The 16,615-nt window shown below is 37.5% G+C and overlaps 1 protein-coding gene across 5 annotated transcripts in view; it reads right to left on the bottom strand.

Annotated features, from left to right (window-relative positions):
* The window catches only part of Setx (senataxin), a 91,821-nt gene that overhangs the window by 66,675 nt on the left and 8,531 nt on the right, over positions 1 to 16,615 (bottom strand). For all 5 annotated transcript variants that reach the window (XM_076845200.2, XM_076845198.2, XM_076845196.2 and 2 more), the window contains exons 3-7: positions 15,716 to 15,899; positions 11,217 to 11,424; positions 8,748 to 8,857; positions 1,515 to 1,734; positions 433 to 552 (exon numbers count right to left, since the gene is read on the bottom strand). In XM_076845200.2, the coding sequence (XP_076701315.1) occupies positions 433 to 552; positions 1,515 to 1,734; positions 8,748 to 8,857; positions 11,217 to 11,424; positions 15,716 to 15,899 (842 nt within the window). The remainder of the gene's footprint in view (positions 1 to 432; positions 553 to 1,514; positions 1,735 to 8,747; positions 8,858 to 11,216; positions 11,425 to 15,715; positions 15,900 to 16,615) is intronic.

The following is a 16,615-nucleotide window of genomic DNA, read 5'->3' as shown; positions in this document are numbered from 1 at the left end:
AACAAACATGTGTCTCAAGTTGAGTGCTGAGTTCAATCCCCAGTACCAAACAAACAAACAAAAAACAACACATGTGACTGGTAAAATGAACAAGCAGGTAAAGACTGTGGGCAAAGTGAGGCTCTACCAGTGTTAGTTACCACACCTGTGTAAGGCCCAGGGATTCCAGGGCTCATTCTAGCACTAACTGCTTCAATGTGGAAGTTAAACCACTTTGAGTTTCAGTCACTTCTTCCATAGTAAAAGGAAGGTACTTAAATTTTACTCTAAAGGTCCTTTCCAGTTCAAAAGTCTGTCTCTGTGATGTAAACCATAAACAAATTAGTTTCTTTTCTCCCCACAATATCACACCCCACTCCTTCTAGTGACACTAGCATTTTAGAAGTGCATCATCACAAGACTCAAAAGCAGTTAGCAAGGGAAATGTGTTACCATCTGATTGCCTCTCCATGGTGTGAAGGATTGACTGCATAAAGTCATTTTGCTTGTCTGAGCCCAATAACAGTGAGTCCATGGCTTGCTCTTCAAGAATGGTCAGCAACATGCAAATACCTGTAAGATCATTCACAGTGTTCTTGAAGTGATGAAATAACACTATTCTAATGCCTTTTCTGGTTTTGTTGGCAAAAAGGGGAGGAAGATGAACCAAAAAGAACCCCATTCCCCAAATATATATAAGTCTAAGATATTTGAGTACAGCGGCTCCCAAGTAATAGAACCTAAACTGTTTCAAGGGTAAAAGGGCAGAATGGGACGGGCTTGGTTAAAGAACAGTCTAAGATGACTACCATGTAACCTGTATTTCATCAAGTCTAAGATGCCTTTGATTTTTAAATGTACCAACTTCATACATCACTAAGGAAGAAAAATTAATGCCATTTATAGTACATGACCTTAGGACCTGGAATTGATGAAATGGGGAAGAACCATTCTGACTCAGTACCAAACTTGTAAATAATATTCATGTTTCTTTAGACCAGCAAATATTTTACACATTGCAAAAGAGTTGTTAATGATCAAACCCTATTTAAAGTCAACCACTATCAGGTGCAGTGACACACCTGTAACCCCAGAGGCTCAGGAGGCTGAGGCAGGAAGATCCTGAGTTCAAAGCCAGCCTCAGCAAAAGGGAGGCACTAAGCAACTCAGTAAGACACTGTCTCTAAATACTAAAAAAGGCTGGGGATGAGGCTCAGTGGTCAAGTGTACTCGAGTTCAATCGCGGGCACCCCCCCCCACCAAAAATTAACTACTTAACTTATACTTTGTTGTTCTAATATTGCTTTAAACAAGAGATTCATTTCCCAGTGCTTCAAAATGTACCTCTTCCAAAGGTATCTAGGATAAGTAATGTTTAATGATAATACACATAATGTTTAAGTCAATTAAATAACAGAACAGGAACTAGGAACAATGAAATCCTGAATTTTGAAATTTGGACCAGATAACCAAGAGATTACTTCCTGTTCAGGACACTCAGAAAGAATAATTATTGGTGTAGAAACAATACTCACCTAACCAATAGTTTTTGTAGTTGGTTGTATCATACATGTGTGAAGGCAGAAGAATCAGTTTACCCTTTTCGAGAACAGAAGAAGTATAGATGTCTGGATTTTCTAAAAGCCCCAACTCTATGACTTTGAAGAGGCAAGTTAAAACCTCCTGTAAGTCATAATAATCATCTCTGTCCACTTTTCCCAAGTTTCTTGCAGTCAGGATAGCCCAACGCCGAACCTAAATGCAGAAACAAGAGTATGTTTATGACGTCATTCAACAAAGGTCTACCTATGTACAGCAACAGCTTAGATAAGAAAATTGGACTTTCTCTACATTTTAAGATACTAATTAAGACAAAATATAGATCTTGTCTGATCCCAAACAAACTAAACTTAATAGACTTAACAAGCCATTTATGAGACAATCATTTCCAATCATTTAAACACCGACAGGAAATACAATATTAAAAAAACATTATATGTGAAAATGGCATTTTTTACAAAGTTCTTAATTTTTAGAAACATATACTGAACTATCTTGTGAATAAATTGCTTTGATGTCCAAGATCTGTACTAAACTGATCCAAAGCAGAGTAAAATGTTGAGTACATACTGGTAATTGATAAAGCTTACTGACTGATAAATGGGAGAGTTCACTGTGCCATTCCCTCTATTTTTGTATGTTTGTACTTCTCCATAATACAAAGTTTAAAAAGGCGAAGAGCCAGGCAAGGTGGCACATGTCTATAATCCCAGTAGCTTGGGAGACTGAAGCAGGAGGATCCTGAGTTCAAAGCCAACCTCAGCAATTTAGTGAGGCACTAAGCAACTCAGTGAGATCCTGTCTCTAAGTAAAATACAAAATAGGACTGGGGATGTGGCTCAATAGTCAAGTGCACCTGAGTTCAATCCCCAGTACCCCCAAAAGAAAATAATAATAATTTAAAAAAAGCAAAGAAATCACCGATCACTTCTAAGTGTCAGCAAAACATATAGAAGTGACATTAAATTTCTCAGAGGCCATAAATTAAATTTAGTGATTACAGACTAAAGTCAATAACTAAATAAAGTAGAAGAGAAAAATATCAAGAGTGCACCCTGTATAGTAAAGCCTTTCATGAATACTTTGTTTTATATACTATGTATGTGTGAACTCAATTAATGCATTTTTAACTATAAGTTACAGTTAATGAAGTTTGAAAAAGACCTAATGAGTAAAAGCCTGAGCTTCAAGCCAACATGACTAATGAATTACAAACTCCTGAAAAAAAAAAAAAAAAAAAAAACCCACAACAAAGGTATCCATGAATCTATACTGATAATAAACAGGTAATTGAGGAAAAGGGAAAAAGGTCTTGATTTCAGTATAATTAATGTCAAGTGCTGTCTGATAAATATCATGACACTGCTGGAGTTGAAAATCACTATTTTGCAATCACAGAAAAAAAGATATATGGTTACATTTAGGAAATTGTGGTTAGTGGCAGGGTATTCACATGTCTAAAGCATCAACAAATTAAACTGGACAGCACCTTAACTGACTACAATGAAGACCACTGTAAGCACCTCTCTCTCTCTCTCTCTCTCTCTCTCTCTCTCTCTCACACACACACACACACACACACACACACAAAAGTATTCATTTTGTTTTGTTAACCCTGTGGAAAGGTTTTTCTCCTATATGTAATCTTCAGGTACTTTATTTCACTTATAATATTACTAAGATTCATCCACAGTTGCAAATTGGCAAGTTTGTCTTAATTGCTACATAATATTCCAATGTCTGACCAAACCAATTTCTTCATCAACCCTCCTACTGATGGTATTTGGGTTGTTTCCAAATTTTTGTTCACCCTGGGTAGCATGCTATGGAATTTCTTATATAGGCCTCCTATTACAAACATTGTAAGTTCTCTTTCACATACTAAGCCAGGAATTAAAATGTTGATCATGAGATATGTGAACATCCACAAACTATTCTCTGAAGTAGCTGCACCAGTTTATACTTACACAATTATTCCTTACCAGCAATAACAAGATTCACAGAAGTGCAAAATGATATGACTCGGTGCTCTTATTTCCCTGACCTTTAAATTAAAACATTCCTTTGTATGCTTATTAGATGGACATATTTTTTCTGTTGGCTCATACCTGTTCAGATCTTCGTCCATTTTTCTTTTGCAGTATTGTTAGTATCATACAAATCTCCCAATTTTTAATTTCTATTTTCACTCTCTTAATGCTATATTTTGATTTTAACAATAGTTCTTAATAATAATTTTGTCTATTTTTACTTTATAATCAATGCTTAGTTTCTTTTCTACAAATTCTTTAAAAAACTGTCACTAAAGTATGTTGAAGTGAATTATTCACTATGGTCTAGTATGTGGTATCTTTGTAGTATTTGAAAAACTGGTTAGATGCACAGCCCATATATGTAGCCCATAAGTCAAGCTTATAAATTGTCTTATACAGATATTTAATTCCCTTCCTGGATTTTGTCTACTGATTCATCAATAAAGAAGAGGAAGGGGGCTGGGGTTGTGGCTCAGTGGTAGGGCGCTCACCTCACACACATGAGGCACTGGGTTTGATACTCAGCACCACATGAAAATAAATATAGCTATTGTGTTCACCTACAACATACATACATACATACATACATACATATATATATATATATATATATATATATATATATATAAAAGAACAGGAGGGTCTGGGTATGTGGCTCAGTGGTAGAACACTAGCCTAGCATGCACAAATCCTGGGTTCAATTCCCAGCATTGCAAGAAAGAAAAATAAATAAAATGACGACTAACAGGAGTATGTGGAAATCTCATACAACATTAATGAATTTACATATTTCTCCCTGTTAATTCTACCAATACTTCCAACATCTACTTTGATGTTACTTTAGTATATTACTCACTTGACCACATACAACCCTTTTTAAAAAAAGACTAGTTATGTGGTAATACTATAACTTCACCAGTTTGTTTTTTTTTTTAAGGCTAGTAGTTGCCTATTATTTTTCTAGTCCTTGTAATCAACTTTTTTTGTTCTTATTATGTTTTAGGTGTCTCTTAGAAACAGAATCTTTCTAGATTTTACGTCTTCAGTAACTCAATCTATTGTTTAACTGACAAATTCAGCCCATTTACATTAAATATTGATGTCCTTCAATATGTTTATATGTATGAGCCTTTTTTCTATTTCTTTAAAAGCATTTCTTCTTTCTTAATAACTCTTAGCTACCTCTGTCCTTAGCATAAAAACTTAACAGCATGCTGCCATATCCTTGATCTCCTTGCTGGTCAAACCCATCATCATACTGCTATTACCTATTGCAAATTATTGCTGATATATTCACTTTCTTTGAATTTAACTTTAAAAAAGAAATTCAACCACAGTATTTATCCAACTTTATGTATCTCTTATAATATCTCCTGGATTCTTATCTTTTATGTACTTCATTTGGTGCTGGCCTGTGTGTGGTAGACCTAGAACCTTATACAAACAGGATATTTTAATTATGTTCTTATATTTAAATGAGTCTGGGTAGAGGTACAAATTTAGGTTTTTAAGCTCTCTCCCCATAAAAATACTCCTTTACTGTCTTCTTGCACACAGTAGGACTGCTACAAATCTGATTCTGTTTTCGCAATATGGTCTTCTCTTAATCTTTTCAAATTTATTTTTGCTGCTCTTAAATTTCATTGATTTGCTGAGGTTGAGACCTGGCTTTTCCTTTTCTTCTTAGATTTTATATAGGTCCTTAGAATCAAGTGATCTCCTTATTTTAATTCCAGTAAATTGTTATCCATTATTTCTCCAGTATCTCTTTCTGATACTTCTTTTATCTACATTAACATTACTACTTTTTTCTTATTATGTCACCTATTTCTCTTTTTTCTTTCTTAAGGATCTTCTCAATCTAGTCTTCTCAGTAACTCAATTTCTCAGCCACAGCCATTCTATTACTCATCCTATCTCCTATCTTATGTTTTCTTTTTCCTTTTTTTTTTTTTTTTCCTAATACCAGGGGTTGAACCCAGGGCAGTTTACCACTGAACTATATTCCAAGCCCTTTTTATTTTTTATTTTGTGACAAGAGTTTCTCTCGGTTTCCCAGGATGGCCTTGAACTTGTGATCCTCTTGTTTCAGCCTCCTGAGTCATTGAAATTATAGGCAAGCACCACTGTGCCTATCTGGTTCTTAGTTTTCCAGTTCTCATTTCACATTATATCTTCTTTTATTTCTTCTAGCATGTTTATTATAATTTTTAATTCCTGGACAATGCCCTGGTATTATCACTTCTATTGAAATCTTTTTCTCAAATACTTTCCTAACTATGCAAGAAGGCCAGCCCCCAGCCTGGCTTACTCCCAATGAATTCAGGGATAAGAGTGGTGGTGGACAAACCCAAGCCATAAAAAGAATAATCAGTCACTGCCACACCACTTATATTTCCAAGGTTAGGGCGAAGCAATATTAGGAGAAAGCACTAGTAGGCTGCAATTCCTCAGTCCTGAGGGTTCTGATGGGATGGCACTGAAGTAACTACCAGTGTTAGCTGCTCCCCAACTGCTTATCTCAGCACCTCACAAACATCAGGGCTCTGTGCTGCTCTGGTTTTTTGTTTTGTTTTTAATATCTATTTGTTTATATGCAGTGCCGAGAATCAAACCCAGTGCCTCACACATTCCAAGCAAGTATTCTACCACTGAGCCACAGCCCACAGCCTGTTTTATTCCTATCATCACCTGGATCAGATCTTGAATTGCCACAGATACAGATGCAAGCACTGCTTATCCAAGGAAATGGTAAAGGAGAACTCAAAGCAAAATCTTAATTCCTTTCCCATTTTATCCTCCTACAGCCAAACAGGTGTGTGAAGTCAGTTTTTTGTTGCTGTGACCAAATTCCTGACAATAACAACTTAAAGTTTCAGAAGTTTCAGTCCAAAGTGGGCTGGCTCCATTGCTTTGAGCCCGAGGAGAGGCAGAACATCATGATAGATGAAAGTTACTCAGCTTACACCAACCAGGAAAGGGGGGGCGGGGACACAGATTAAGATACAGTCCTCAAGGGCACACCCACAAAAACCCACAGTTCCCAATAATGCCTTCACATCATTACTTCACTGATGGGGTTGAAGCACTCATGTTCCAGTCACTTTCCAAGGCCCACCTCTGAACACTGCTGCACTGGGTACCATACCTTTAACAGGCAAAGGTCTTCAAGGAACATCCTAGATCCAAACTGTAATACAGCTATCTCCTACACACCTCTCACATCATTCACAACAGATGTCCTCCAGAGCTGACCTCAGTGGAAGGGCCAACAGAACTGGTCTGGGCAATACAGCTTAACAACCATGTTCTTCATGAGTTATTCAGGGATTTGGTTTGCAAGCTCATCCTACAGGGAGGGATTCCACATTCCTCCACTACTCCTTCCATACAATTTCCTAACTATAAAGTTGGGATTATCTCAGAGTCCTACTCCAGAACTCAGTCTATTGTCGGCAGGTCAGGGCTCCCTGACTTTGGTTTACACAAGACACAGTGTAGACTCAGCCACCAAACCTGCAAGTGCTTGGCCCAGAATCTGATTATGAGTTGAGACCTATGCTATAGTTTGCATCTGAAATGTCCCCAAAAGCCCACGTTAAAAGCTTGGTCCTGGGCTGGGGCTGGGGCTCAGTAGTAGAGCGCTCGCCTAGCATGCACGAGGCCCTGGGTTCGATCCTCAATACCACATAAAAATAAACAAATAAACAAAGGTTTTGTCTAACCAAAAAATACATATTAAAAAAAAAAAAAAGGCTTGGTCCTTAGCTTAGCTCTATTGGAAGATGACAGAACCTTTAAGAAGTGGGCCCTAGCAGAAGGTCTTCAGGTAACTGGGAGCATACCCTCAGAGGGCATTATGGGACTCCCAGTTCCTTCCTTTCTCTTTCAGTCCTTGGCCATGAGAACTGTTCTGATCCACCATGCACTCCTGCCATGATGTGCTGCTATAGGCCCAAAGTAATGGTGCCAACTGATCATTGACTAAAACTTCCAAAATTAAGACAAAATAACACTTTACTCCTTATAGTTGATTATCTCAGCTATTATAGTGATAAAAAGCTTACTACCAAAACTTGCTTCCTCTGGTAGTTAGACCTTGGTACTCTGTCAGCCTTCTTTCACAGAGGAACCCCACCTGTCTTGTTCTAGACACAGAACTTGGCCTGGTTCTTTGTCTTGCCTGGAGTGCACTTCTAATTTCTGTGATACTGCAAAAACTGAGCCCCAAGCTACCTACAGTCACGCAAGCCTACAAGATTCTACCCATTTATTACTTTGGGCTTCTTCTCTTCCTTTGCTGGACCACGGAAACAGTTAACTTGTAAGAATTGTGATTATATTTTTTTAATGTCCTCATTTTTTACTTTTCCTATCATTGTTGTGTTTGGCACAAGGAAACTGAAATTCAACACCACCTGGACTGGAGGTCCCAGACCATGTTCTTTCTCAGCTGGGGAAAACGAGCCCTTTGTTCTTGCCTAACTTTGTCAGAGCAGCCTCTCATGGCTATTGGATGGCTTGGTGCAGTAACTCAGTTCTTAAGTGTGAGGACCAGCAGCACAGACTGCCTCACTATAGGGTGATAAAAGCCCAAACCTCAGCCAGAAGACCATGTCAGGTTTCAATGCTTCAATGTTTCTCTCTTCATCTGTTCCTGCTCATTGTTTTGACGTTCACATTCTTCTTTGTTTCTGGCACCTAAGAATTTCCCAGCCCTTCCCTGCCCCACGTTTTAATCTATAAGCAAAATAATTTTTTCATATATTTAAACTAGTATTTCAATGTTTTTGGAGTTGGGTAAGCAAGTAAGAAATGAGAGTCCTTCTTCATTAATTCAACTGACATATTAAAAGAAAATCAAAATTATTCCCTTATTTCACTTTTAAGTTCAAGTATCACTTATCATACTACCTTTTTCTTAGTGTTAATAATATAAAATATAAAAATTTAAAAATATTTTAGCAAATATCTTAAAATAGACACCAAAAACCTCCACTAACCCACTATGGGGCTGGAGACATAGCACCCTGAGGTAAAGCACACTTGCCCAACATACCTGAGGCCCTGGGTTATATCTCTAGTGCAAAATCAAACAAAACCACGCCTCTATGAAAGCTATCTGTATGTACATAAATAAAATATGTCCTTCTATTGCCTAACATTCCTACTCACCGTTTCATTGGGATGGACCAAAAATAGATAGATCCCTGGATGTTTGTCAAAAACCTGAAAGGAGCAATTGGCTTGTTCCATTTGACAAAGTGCTTCAACACATAATTCATCTAAATAGGAAAAAGGAGGCAGAAAATAAAAAATATAAATCTTATCAACATTTTAAGAGTCCCTAAATCTGACTCCTTAGTTGTTAATGTTAAGTACATGAAAAGTTGTCAGTTGCCCCTGACTTTAATTGAGGTATACAAATGCTTACAATGTAAATGGAAGAACAATATTCATGATATATGCCTACTCATGTGATCACGGTATGTTCTTAGCATACTCTTTACCAGAATATGTATACCTCTCTCTATATATTTCTACACTTGACAATTATCTCCACAGGGTATTTTTGAGAAGTATGGTTATAGAGCTGGTCAATTCCATTTGCATTTTACATTTTGACCTGGCTGGGCTTTATTTAGTATAGGAGTGAAGAATGAGTCAGTTTTCCTGCAAATGGCTATTTATGAATTATGAATTATCAATTACCCTATAGATCAACTAACTTTAGTGTTTTAAGCTTCAAAAAGTATTAGTAACAGTAGTTGGGATGGGAAAGAGGGATGATGACTAGAAAAAGAATTCAAGGCATGTTGATAATGTTTTGTTTTTTGATCTAGATACTGGCTACATAAATGTAAAAACTCATGAGATATACTTTTCTGAATGTTGTTATTTAATAAATGTTTTTAAAATGCCCTGTTAGAATTGTTGAATCTAATCATTTTGAATTTACTGACTTAGAATTTGTTCATCCAATTAAATCTCTAGGTCTACTTTTCAGTTTACTATAGTACAAAGAATAGAGACCCAAGTTAAAAATCAGAAAAATCCAAACTGTTTTTCCACAGGGCAACTAGATAGTCTCTTTAACAAGTCAAACACCTGGTAGGGAAAAAAATAACTAGACAAGGTGGTACATTCCTGTAATCCCAGTGGCACAGGAGGCTGAGGAAAGAGGATCGTGAATTCAAAGCTAGCCTCAGCAAATTAGCAAGGCCCTGTCCCCAAATAAAATATAAAAAAGGGCTGGGGATGTGGCTCAGTAGTTAAGCACCCCAAGTTCAATCCCTGATACCAAAAACAAACAAAAAAGAAAAAAAAACAAGGATATGTTTTTGTACCTGTACAAACATATAGGTGCATGGTTTGTACATGAATTGTACAAACCAAATTCAATACATAGTCCCTGACAGAACTCTTGATTTAAACAAAAGAGACAAAATCCTACATTTTTGCTACTATTGAGAAAATATGAATGTGGGTGAGATGTAAGATGCCTTAAAAGTATTCTTAATTTATTACATTTAATAGATGAAGATGTCTTTGAAGAGATCTATATTAAGAAATAGTGAGGGGCTAGGGATGTGGCTCAAGTGGTAGAGTGCTCGCCTAGCATGCGTGAGGCACTGGGTTTGATTCTCAGCACCACACAGAAATAAAATAAAGATATTGTGTTCACCTAAAACTAAAAAAATAACTTAAAAAGAAAAGAAATACTGAGGGCTGGGGTTGGCTGCTCAGTGGTAGAGTGCTTGCCTAGCACATGTGAGGCACTGCGTTCAATCCTCAACACCACATAAAAATAAAGGTACTGTGTCTTTCTACAACTAAAAAATATAAACTAGAAAGAAAGACTGATATAAACAACCAAAGTCTAGACAACCACAACATGCGATGCCATGGAGATCAGTGAAAATCACTGCGGACCAATGGCTTTCACACACAGGGATTGTGCTCTCATCCCTTTCACCAAGGGACATTCAGCAATGCCTGGAGACATTCTGGATTGTCACAACAGCAAGTGGGGAAGAGGAAGCCACTGGCATAGTACACAGCAGCCAGGAACGCTGCTGTACATCCACAATGAATAACACAGTCCCCCACAATGAAGGATTATCTGGTTCAAAATGTCAGTAATGCCAAGGCTGAGAACATTATGTCAATAAACATTAACTGAATGAGTAGGTATGTGACAAAACAAATTCAGCAAAACCTTAACTATAGTATTTATATGGCAAGTATCTGGTGTTCACTCTTCTTACAGAGTGTGTGTGTGTGTGTGTGTGTGTGAGAGAGAGAGAGAGAGAGAGAGAGAGAGAGGGAGGGAGGGAGGGAGGGCGAGCGAGCAAGCACACAAGACAGAACCCAAGGCCTCAGCACCGAATTATATCCCCAAGCTAATTTTTTTTTTTTTAAAGAAAGAGTGAGAGAGGAGAGAAAGGGAGAGAGAATTTTAATATTTATTTTTTAGTATTTGGCGGACACAACATCTTTGTTTGTATATGGTGCTGAGGATCGAACCCGGGCCGCACGCATGCCAGGCGAGCGCGCTATTGCTTGAGCCACATCCCCAGCCCCACCCAGGCTAATTTTTTAAATAATAAAACATATAAGTTGAGAAACACCCAAGATACTCACTAACACGCTCATGTAGAAGCAGATAAGGATATTTCAATATTTCCAGCAGAGGAACTCGAAGTTTATTTTCAAAGTCTTGGCCAGTGAAGTCCAACGGCTGTGCCTCTCCATTGTCTACTATATACAAGTCAACATAATCTCCAATTTCTGCCTTCATGGATTTTTCAAAGTGATTTATGAGACGTAAAGTTTCTAATTCCCATAAGACCTACAGGAAGAGAAAAATGGTCAGTATATTTTATATCAACAAAATATGCTAGAAGGGTGATCATTCTAGAAAACCTTTTCTTCAGTATACAAATTCAAAAGTTTAAAGTACTAGCCATTACACAGACATGCCTGAAACACTGCAGCTTTGGTTCGAGACCACTGCAATACAGTGAATACTGCAATCAAGTGAGTCACATGAATTCTTGATTTTCCAGTGCATGTAAAAGTTGTTTACACTATACCACAGTCTACAAAGCAGCAATATGTGTTAAAAAAAAAAAGCAATGTAAGTACCTTAATTTAAAAATGCTTTATTGCTTAAAAGTGCTAAGGATCATCTGAGCCTTCAAGGAGCGCAATCTGCTGCTGACAGTCTTAATGTTGATGGCTGCTCACCATCAGGGTGGTAGCTGCTCAAAGGTGGGAGGCTGTGGCAATTTCTCAGTGATGAAGTTAGCTCCATTTCATGTCAGATTTCTCTAGAGCAAGATGCTACCAGATGGCATTTTATCTACAGTCCTTCTTTCAAAATAGAGGAGTCAATTCTACCAAGCCCTGCAGTGCTTTATCAACTAAGTTTATGTAATATTCTAAATCCCTGGTTGTCATTCAACAATATCCGAGGTTATCTTCACCTGGAGTAGACTCCATCTCAAGAAAACTACTTTCTTTGCTCATCATTAAGAAGCAACACCTCATCCATTCAAGTTTCATCAGGAGATTGAAGCAATTCCATATCTTGAGGCTCCACTTCAAGTTTTCCTGCTAGTTCCACCCCATCTGTAGTTAGTTATTCCACTAAGGTCTTGAACTCCTCAAAGTCATCCATGAGAGTTGGAATCAATTTCTCCCAAACTCCTGTTAGTGTTGACATTATTTTTTGGAGAAAGGCAAGGCTGGCCTTATACTGGTGATCTTCCTAACTTCAACCTTCTGGTAGCTGGGATTCTGGGTATGCACCACCACACACAGCTTTTATTAACCTCTTCTCATGAGTGCTTTTAATTATATTTAGAATGGGAAATCCTTTCCAGGTTTATAATTTACTTTGCCCAGATCTAGCAGAGGAAATGACCGACTATGATAGCTACAGCCCTATGAAACACATTTCCTAAATAATGACTTGAAAGTCAAAATTATTCCTTGATCCATAGGCTAAGAATGGATGTTGAGTTAGTAGGCATGAAAACATTGATCTTGCCAGGTGTGGTGGTTTTATGCCTGTAATCCCAGCAACTAAGGAGGCTGAGGCGAGGGGATCACAAACTCAAGGCCAGCCTGAATTATTTAGTGAGAATCTGTCTCAAGATTTTTAAATAATTTGAAAAAGGGTTGGGAATGATACAGCACCCCTAGGTTCAATCCCAAGTACCATAAAAAGAAAACATAAATCTTGTACAGCTGTACTGTCAATGAGCAGTAATATTTTGAAAGGAATCCATCTTACTATGTATAACCAGTGAGCTTAAAATATTTAATAAACCAGTGTGTAAAAATAATGTACCATCATCCAGCTTTGTAGAGAAGGCTTTTGCTTTGAAGCTTTCCGGTATCTTCTTCCTGATATTTTCTTCCAATATAAAGTTATTTCTGCTATACTGAAAATCTGTTCAGTGAAGCCACCTTCGTCAACCATGTTACCTAAATCTTCTGGGCAACTGGCTGCTTCACCTTGCACTTACATTATGGAGATGGCTTCTTTCCTTAAACCTCCTTAAAACACGGGCAGATCAGGCATGGTGGCACATACCCATAATCCCGGCAACTCAGGAGGCTGAGGCAGGAGGATTCCAATTTCAAGGCCAGCCTCAGCAACATAGAGAGGCCCCAAGCAACTTAGCAAGACCCTGTCTCAAAATAAAAAATAAAAAGGGCTGGGATGGGAGCTCATTGGTAAAGCACCCCTTAGTTTGATCCCCAGTACCAAAAAAAATGAAAAATAAAAATAAAATATAAAGCACAGGCAGAGTCTATCTGATATAATTCTTAAGAACCCTAGGGTTTTTTCAGAATGGTAAATGAATATTGATTTCAACCTTAAGTCACCAGCCACATTAGCCCTTAATACAACAGTCAGACTGTTTTTTTTTTTTTTTAAAGAGAGATGAGATGAGATGAGAGAGAGAGAGAGAGAATTTTTTAATATTTATTTTTAGTTTTCAGCAGACACAACATCTTTGTTTGTATGTGGTACTGAGGATTGAATCTGGGCCGCACGCACGCCAGGCGAGCGCGCTACCGCTTGAGCCACATCCCCAGCCCCAAGTCAGCCTGTTTTTTGAGGCTTTAAAGCCAGGCACTACCTTCTCTCCAGTTATAAAAACACTGGCTGGTATCTTCTTCCTATATAAGGTTATTTCTGTTACACTGAAAATCTGTGCAGTGAAGCCACATTTGTCAACCATGTCAGGAGATCCTCTGGGCAACTGATGCTTCACCTTGCATTTCCATTAGGCAGATGACTTCTCTCCTTAAACCTCCTTAACCAACCTCTGCTAGCTCCACTTTTTTTCTGCAGCTTCCTCACCTTTCAGTCTTGCAGAACTAAAGAGAGGGCTTTGCTCTGAATTAGGCTTTGGCTTAAGGGAACGTTGTGGCTGGTTTGATATTCTCTTCAGACCAAAGAAACTTTCTCTGTATCAGTGATAAGGCTGTTCACTTTTTCATTCACATGTTCACTGGAATAGCATTTTTAACTTTCTTCAAGAACTTTGCATTTACAACTTAGCTTTTTGGCACAAGAGGATGGTTTTTATTTTCTTTTAGAATTGGGGTTTTAACCCAGGGGAATTTTACACTGAGCCACTCCTTAGCCCTTTTTCTTTTTTGAGATAGGGTCTCATCAAGTTACTTAGGGCCTTTCTAAATTGCTGAGGCTAGCCTCAAACTTGTAATCCTCCTGCCTCAGTCTCCTAAGTCACTAGGATCAAAGATGTGTGCAACAGGGCCCTGCCAGAGGCATAGCTTTTGACATGCCTTCTTAAGCTTATCTTTTCTAGATTTATCTTATCTTTTCTAGATTTTGATTTAAAGTGATGGACATGTTACTCTTTCTTTCACTTAGACACTTAGGCATCATTGTACAGTTATTACTTGCCTTAATTTCAATACTATTGTCATTCAAGGACTAAGGCAGCCCAAGGAAAGGGAAAAAAATGGGAAATGGCCAGTCAGTAAAGCATACATACAGAATACATACAACGCTTACTGATTAAGTTCTGTCTCATATGAGCATAGTTCACAGCACCCTACAACAATCATCAAAGACCAATGACCACAGATAACCATAACAGATATAATAATAACTAAAAAGTTGGAAGTATGGCGAGAATTACCAAAATGTGACAGAGACACAAAGGGAGTGCACGGGGGTTGCAAAATGAAACTGGTAGACTTGCTCAAAGCAGGGTTGCCATAAACTTTCAATTTGTTAAAAAAGAAAGAAAGAAAGAAAGAAAGAAAGAAAGAAAGAAAGAAAACCAGCATCTGTGAAGCACAATAAAGCAACAAGTCAAAGGAGGTATGCCTACATTAATTTAAGGGAAACAGCTTCTCAACATGGCCATGCTTATGAGATATGAGTACATGTAGTATGAGATATTCAAACACCTCTCCTGTAGTTTTGCTAAAAGTATCCCAGCAACCCTATCCACCATGTTCTACTCAAATGGCAGGAGCAAGGCCCTCTCTATCTTTCCTTCCATGTTCCAGCCATAGCTGCCTACCTTAGAGCATCAGCTTCAGCATGAAGAAAGTGGGCTGCTTCATAATTAGCAAACTTTATAAAATGCAAGTCTCTCAACAGATTCATAATTATCCCAACATCATATACTGTACACAGCTCTATGTTCTATGTTCTTTTCATCAAATAAATATAATAAACCAAATGCTTGCCTTCAGAGATCTGTAACCATCTACCCATAAAAAAAGAAAAAGAATGATTACCAATTTAAAAAGTCAAGTCATTCCAACACATGAAGATAGCACTGAAAAATACATTGACATAAAAAAAATATTCCACATGACTTATTTTTATAAAATTATGTCATATCAAAATGACAAGTGATGAATTATAAAAAATTCTGTTTTAGATTCCAATTAAATTCCATCAGTGGTAAGTATTTATCAGTACCTGCTACATACCAACTAGTAAGCTAGGTACTACCAAGGTTCATTAGCTTTTAAACTTTAAACTCCCATCATTTCCCTGAATGTTTCTGATAGAGTTCAAATTTATTCTCTTCTTTATTATTAGCTCTGAAAAACAATGCCTATCTCATGTAAATTACCTTATGCAAAAATGGCAATTCATCTCTTGCTTTGTGGTATTCAGCTACACATTCTAAGCAGTAGCAGAGGTCTTCATCAGCTGTCTGGAATTCACTGGTTAGGGTCTTGGATGCATAGCACTTGAGGAAGTCAATGGTGGAAATACCACCTGGCGTACACCAACAACATGTGCTCATTCTGTACCTATACTCAAGAAAGGAGACATTTACAAATTTAAATAACACTTCAGACTTATCTTTTATGGAAAATGGGTATCCGTCCTACCTAAGAACCAAGTTTTGAACTTAAAATGTGCCTCCACTGCTAGAACAGTCTGCTGATCACCTTATCACTGAACCAACTAACTCAAAAATCTGAAAGCAGGGCAGGGGACACAGCAGTGGTAAAATGCTCACCTAGTATACTCGATGCTCTGGGTTCGATTCCGAGCATCACACACACACACACACACACACCAAAAAAAAAAAAAAAAACCCTACAAAAAACTGAAAGCACTTTGGTAGCAATAAATATCATAAGGCAATGTACAGCTGTGCTACAGGTATAACTCTGATGAAAAATACAGAGGCCATACTCACCAATGTTTTTTCAAAGTACAAATTTTGGAGTAGCCTAGTAATTTATGGAAGGCAAAGCAAAAGATCAAGAAACCTTTCATATTTCCAGAAGCCCTATTCTAGAAATCTCTGGAAACAAAAACCCATGGATCTAAACCTATACCAATAACAAAAATACATATAAACAAAAGATCTTTCTCTTGTTCAGAAAGCATATATATGTGAATTTACATATATATACATATATATTAATTGTTGCCCATACTCATTATTCTTTAATATGCTATAAATTCTTATAAATGCTAGCAACCTACTGCTGCTAACTTTAATGTTGGTTTTTGA

The sequence above is a fragment of the Callospermophilus lateralis genome, chromosome 2, assembly GCF_048772815.1.
Source record: "Callospermophilus lateralis isolate mCalLat2 chromosome 2, mCalLat2.hap1, whole genome shotgun sequence".
NCBI lineage: Eukaryota > Metazoa > Chordata > Mammalia > Rodentia > Sciuridae > Callospermophilus > Callospermophilus lateralis.
The sequence above is the reverse complement of the archived record's forward strand: the minus strand, read 5'-3'. Positions and strand labels throughout refer to the sequence as shown.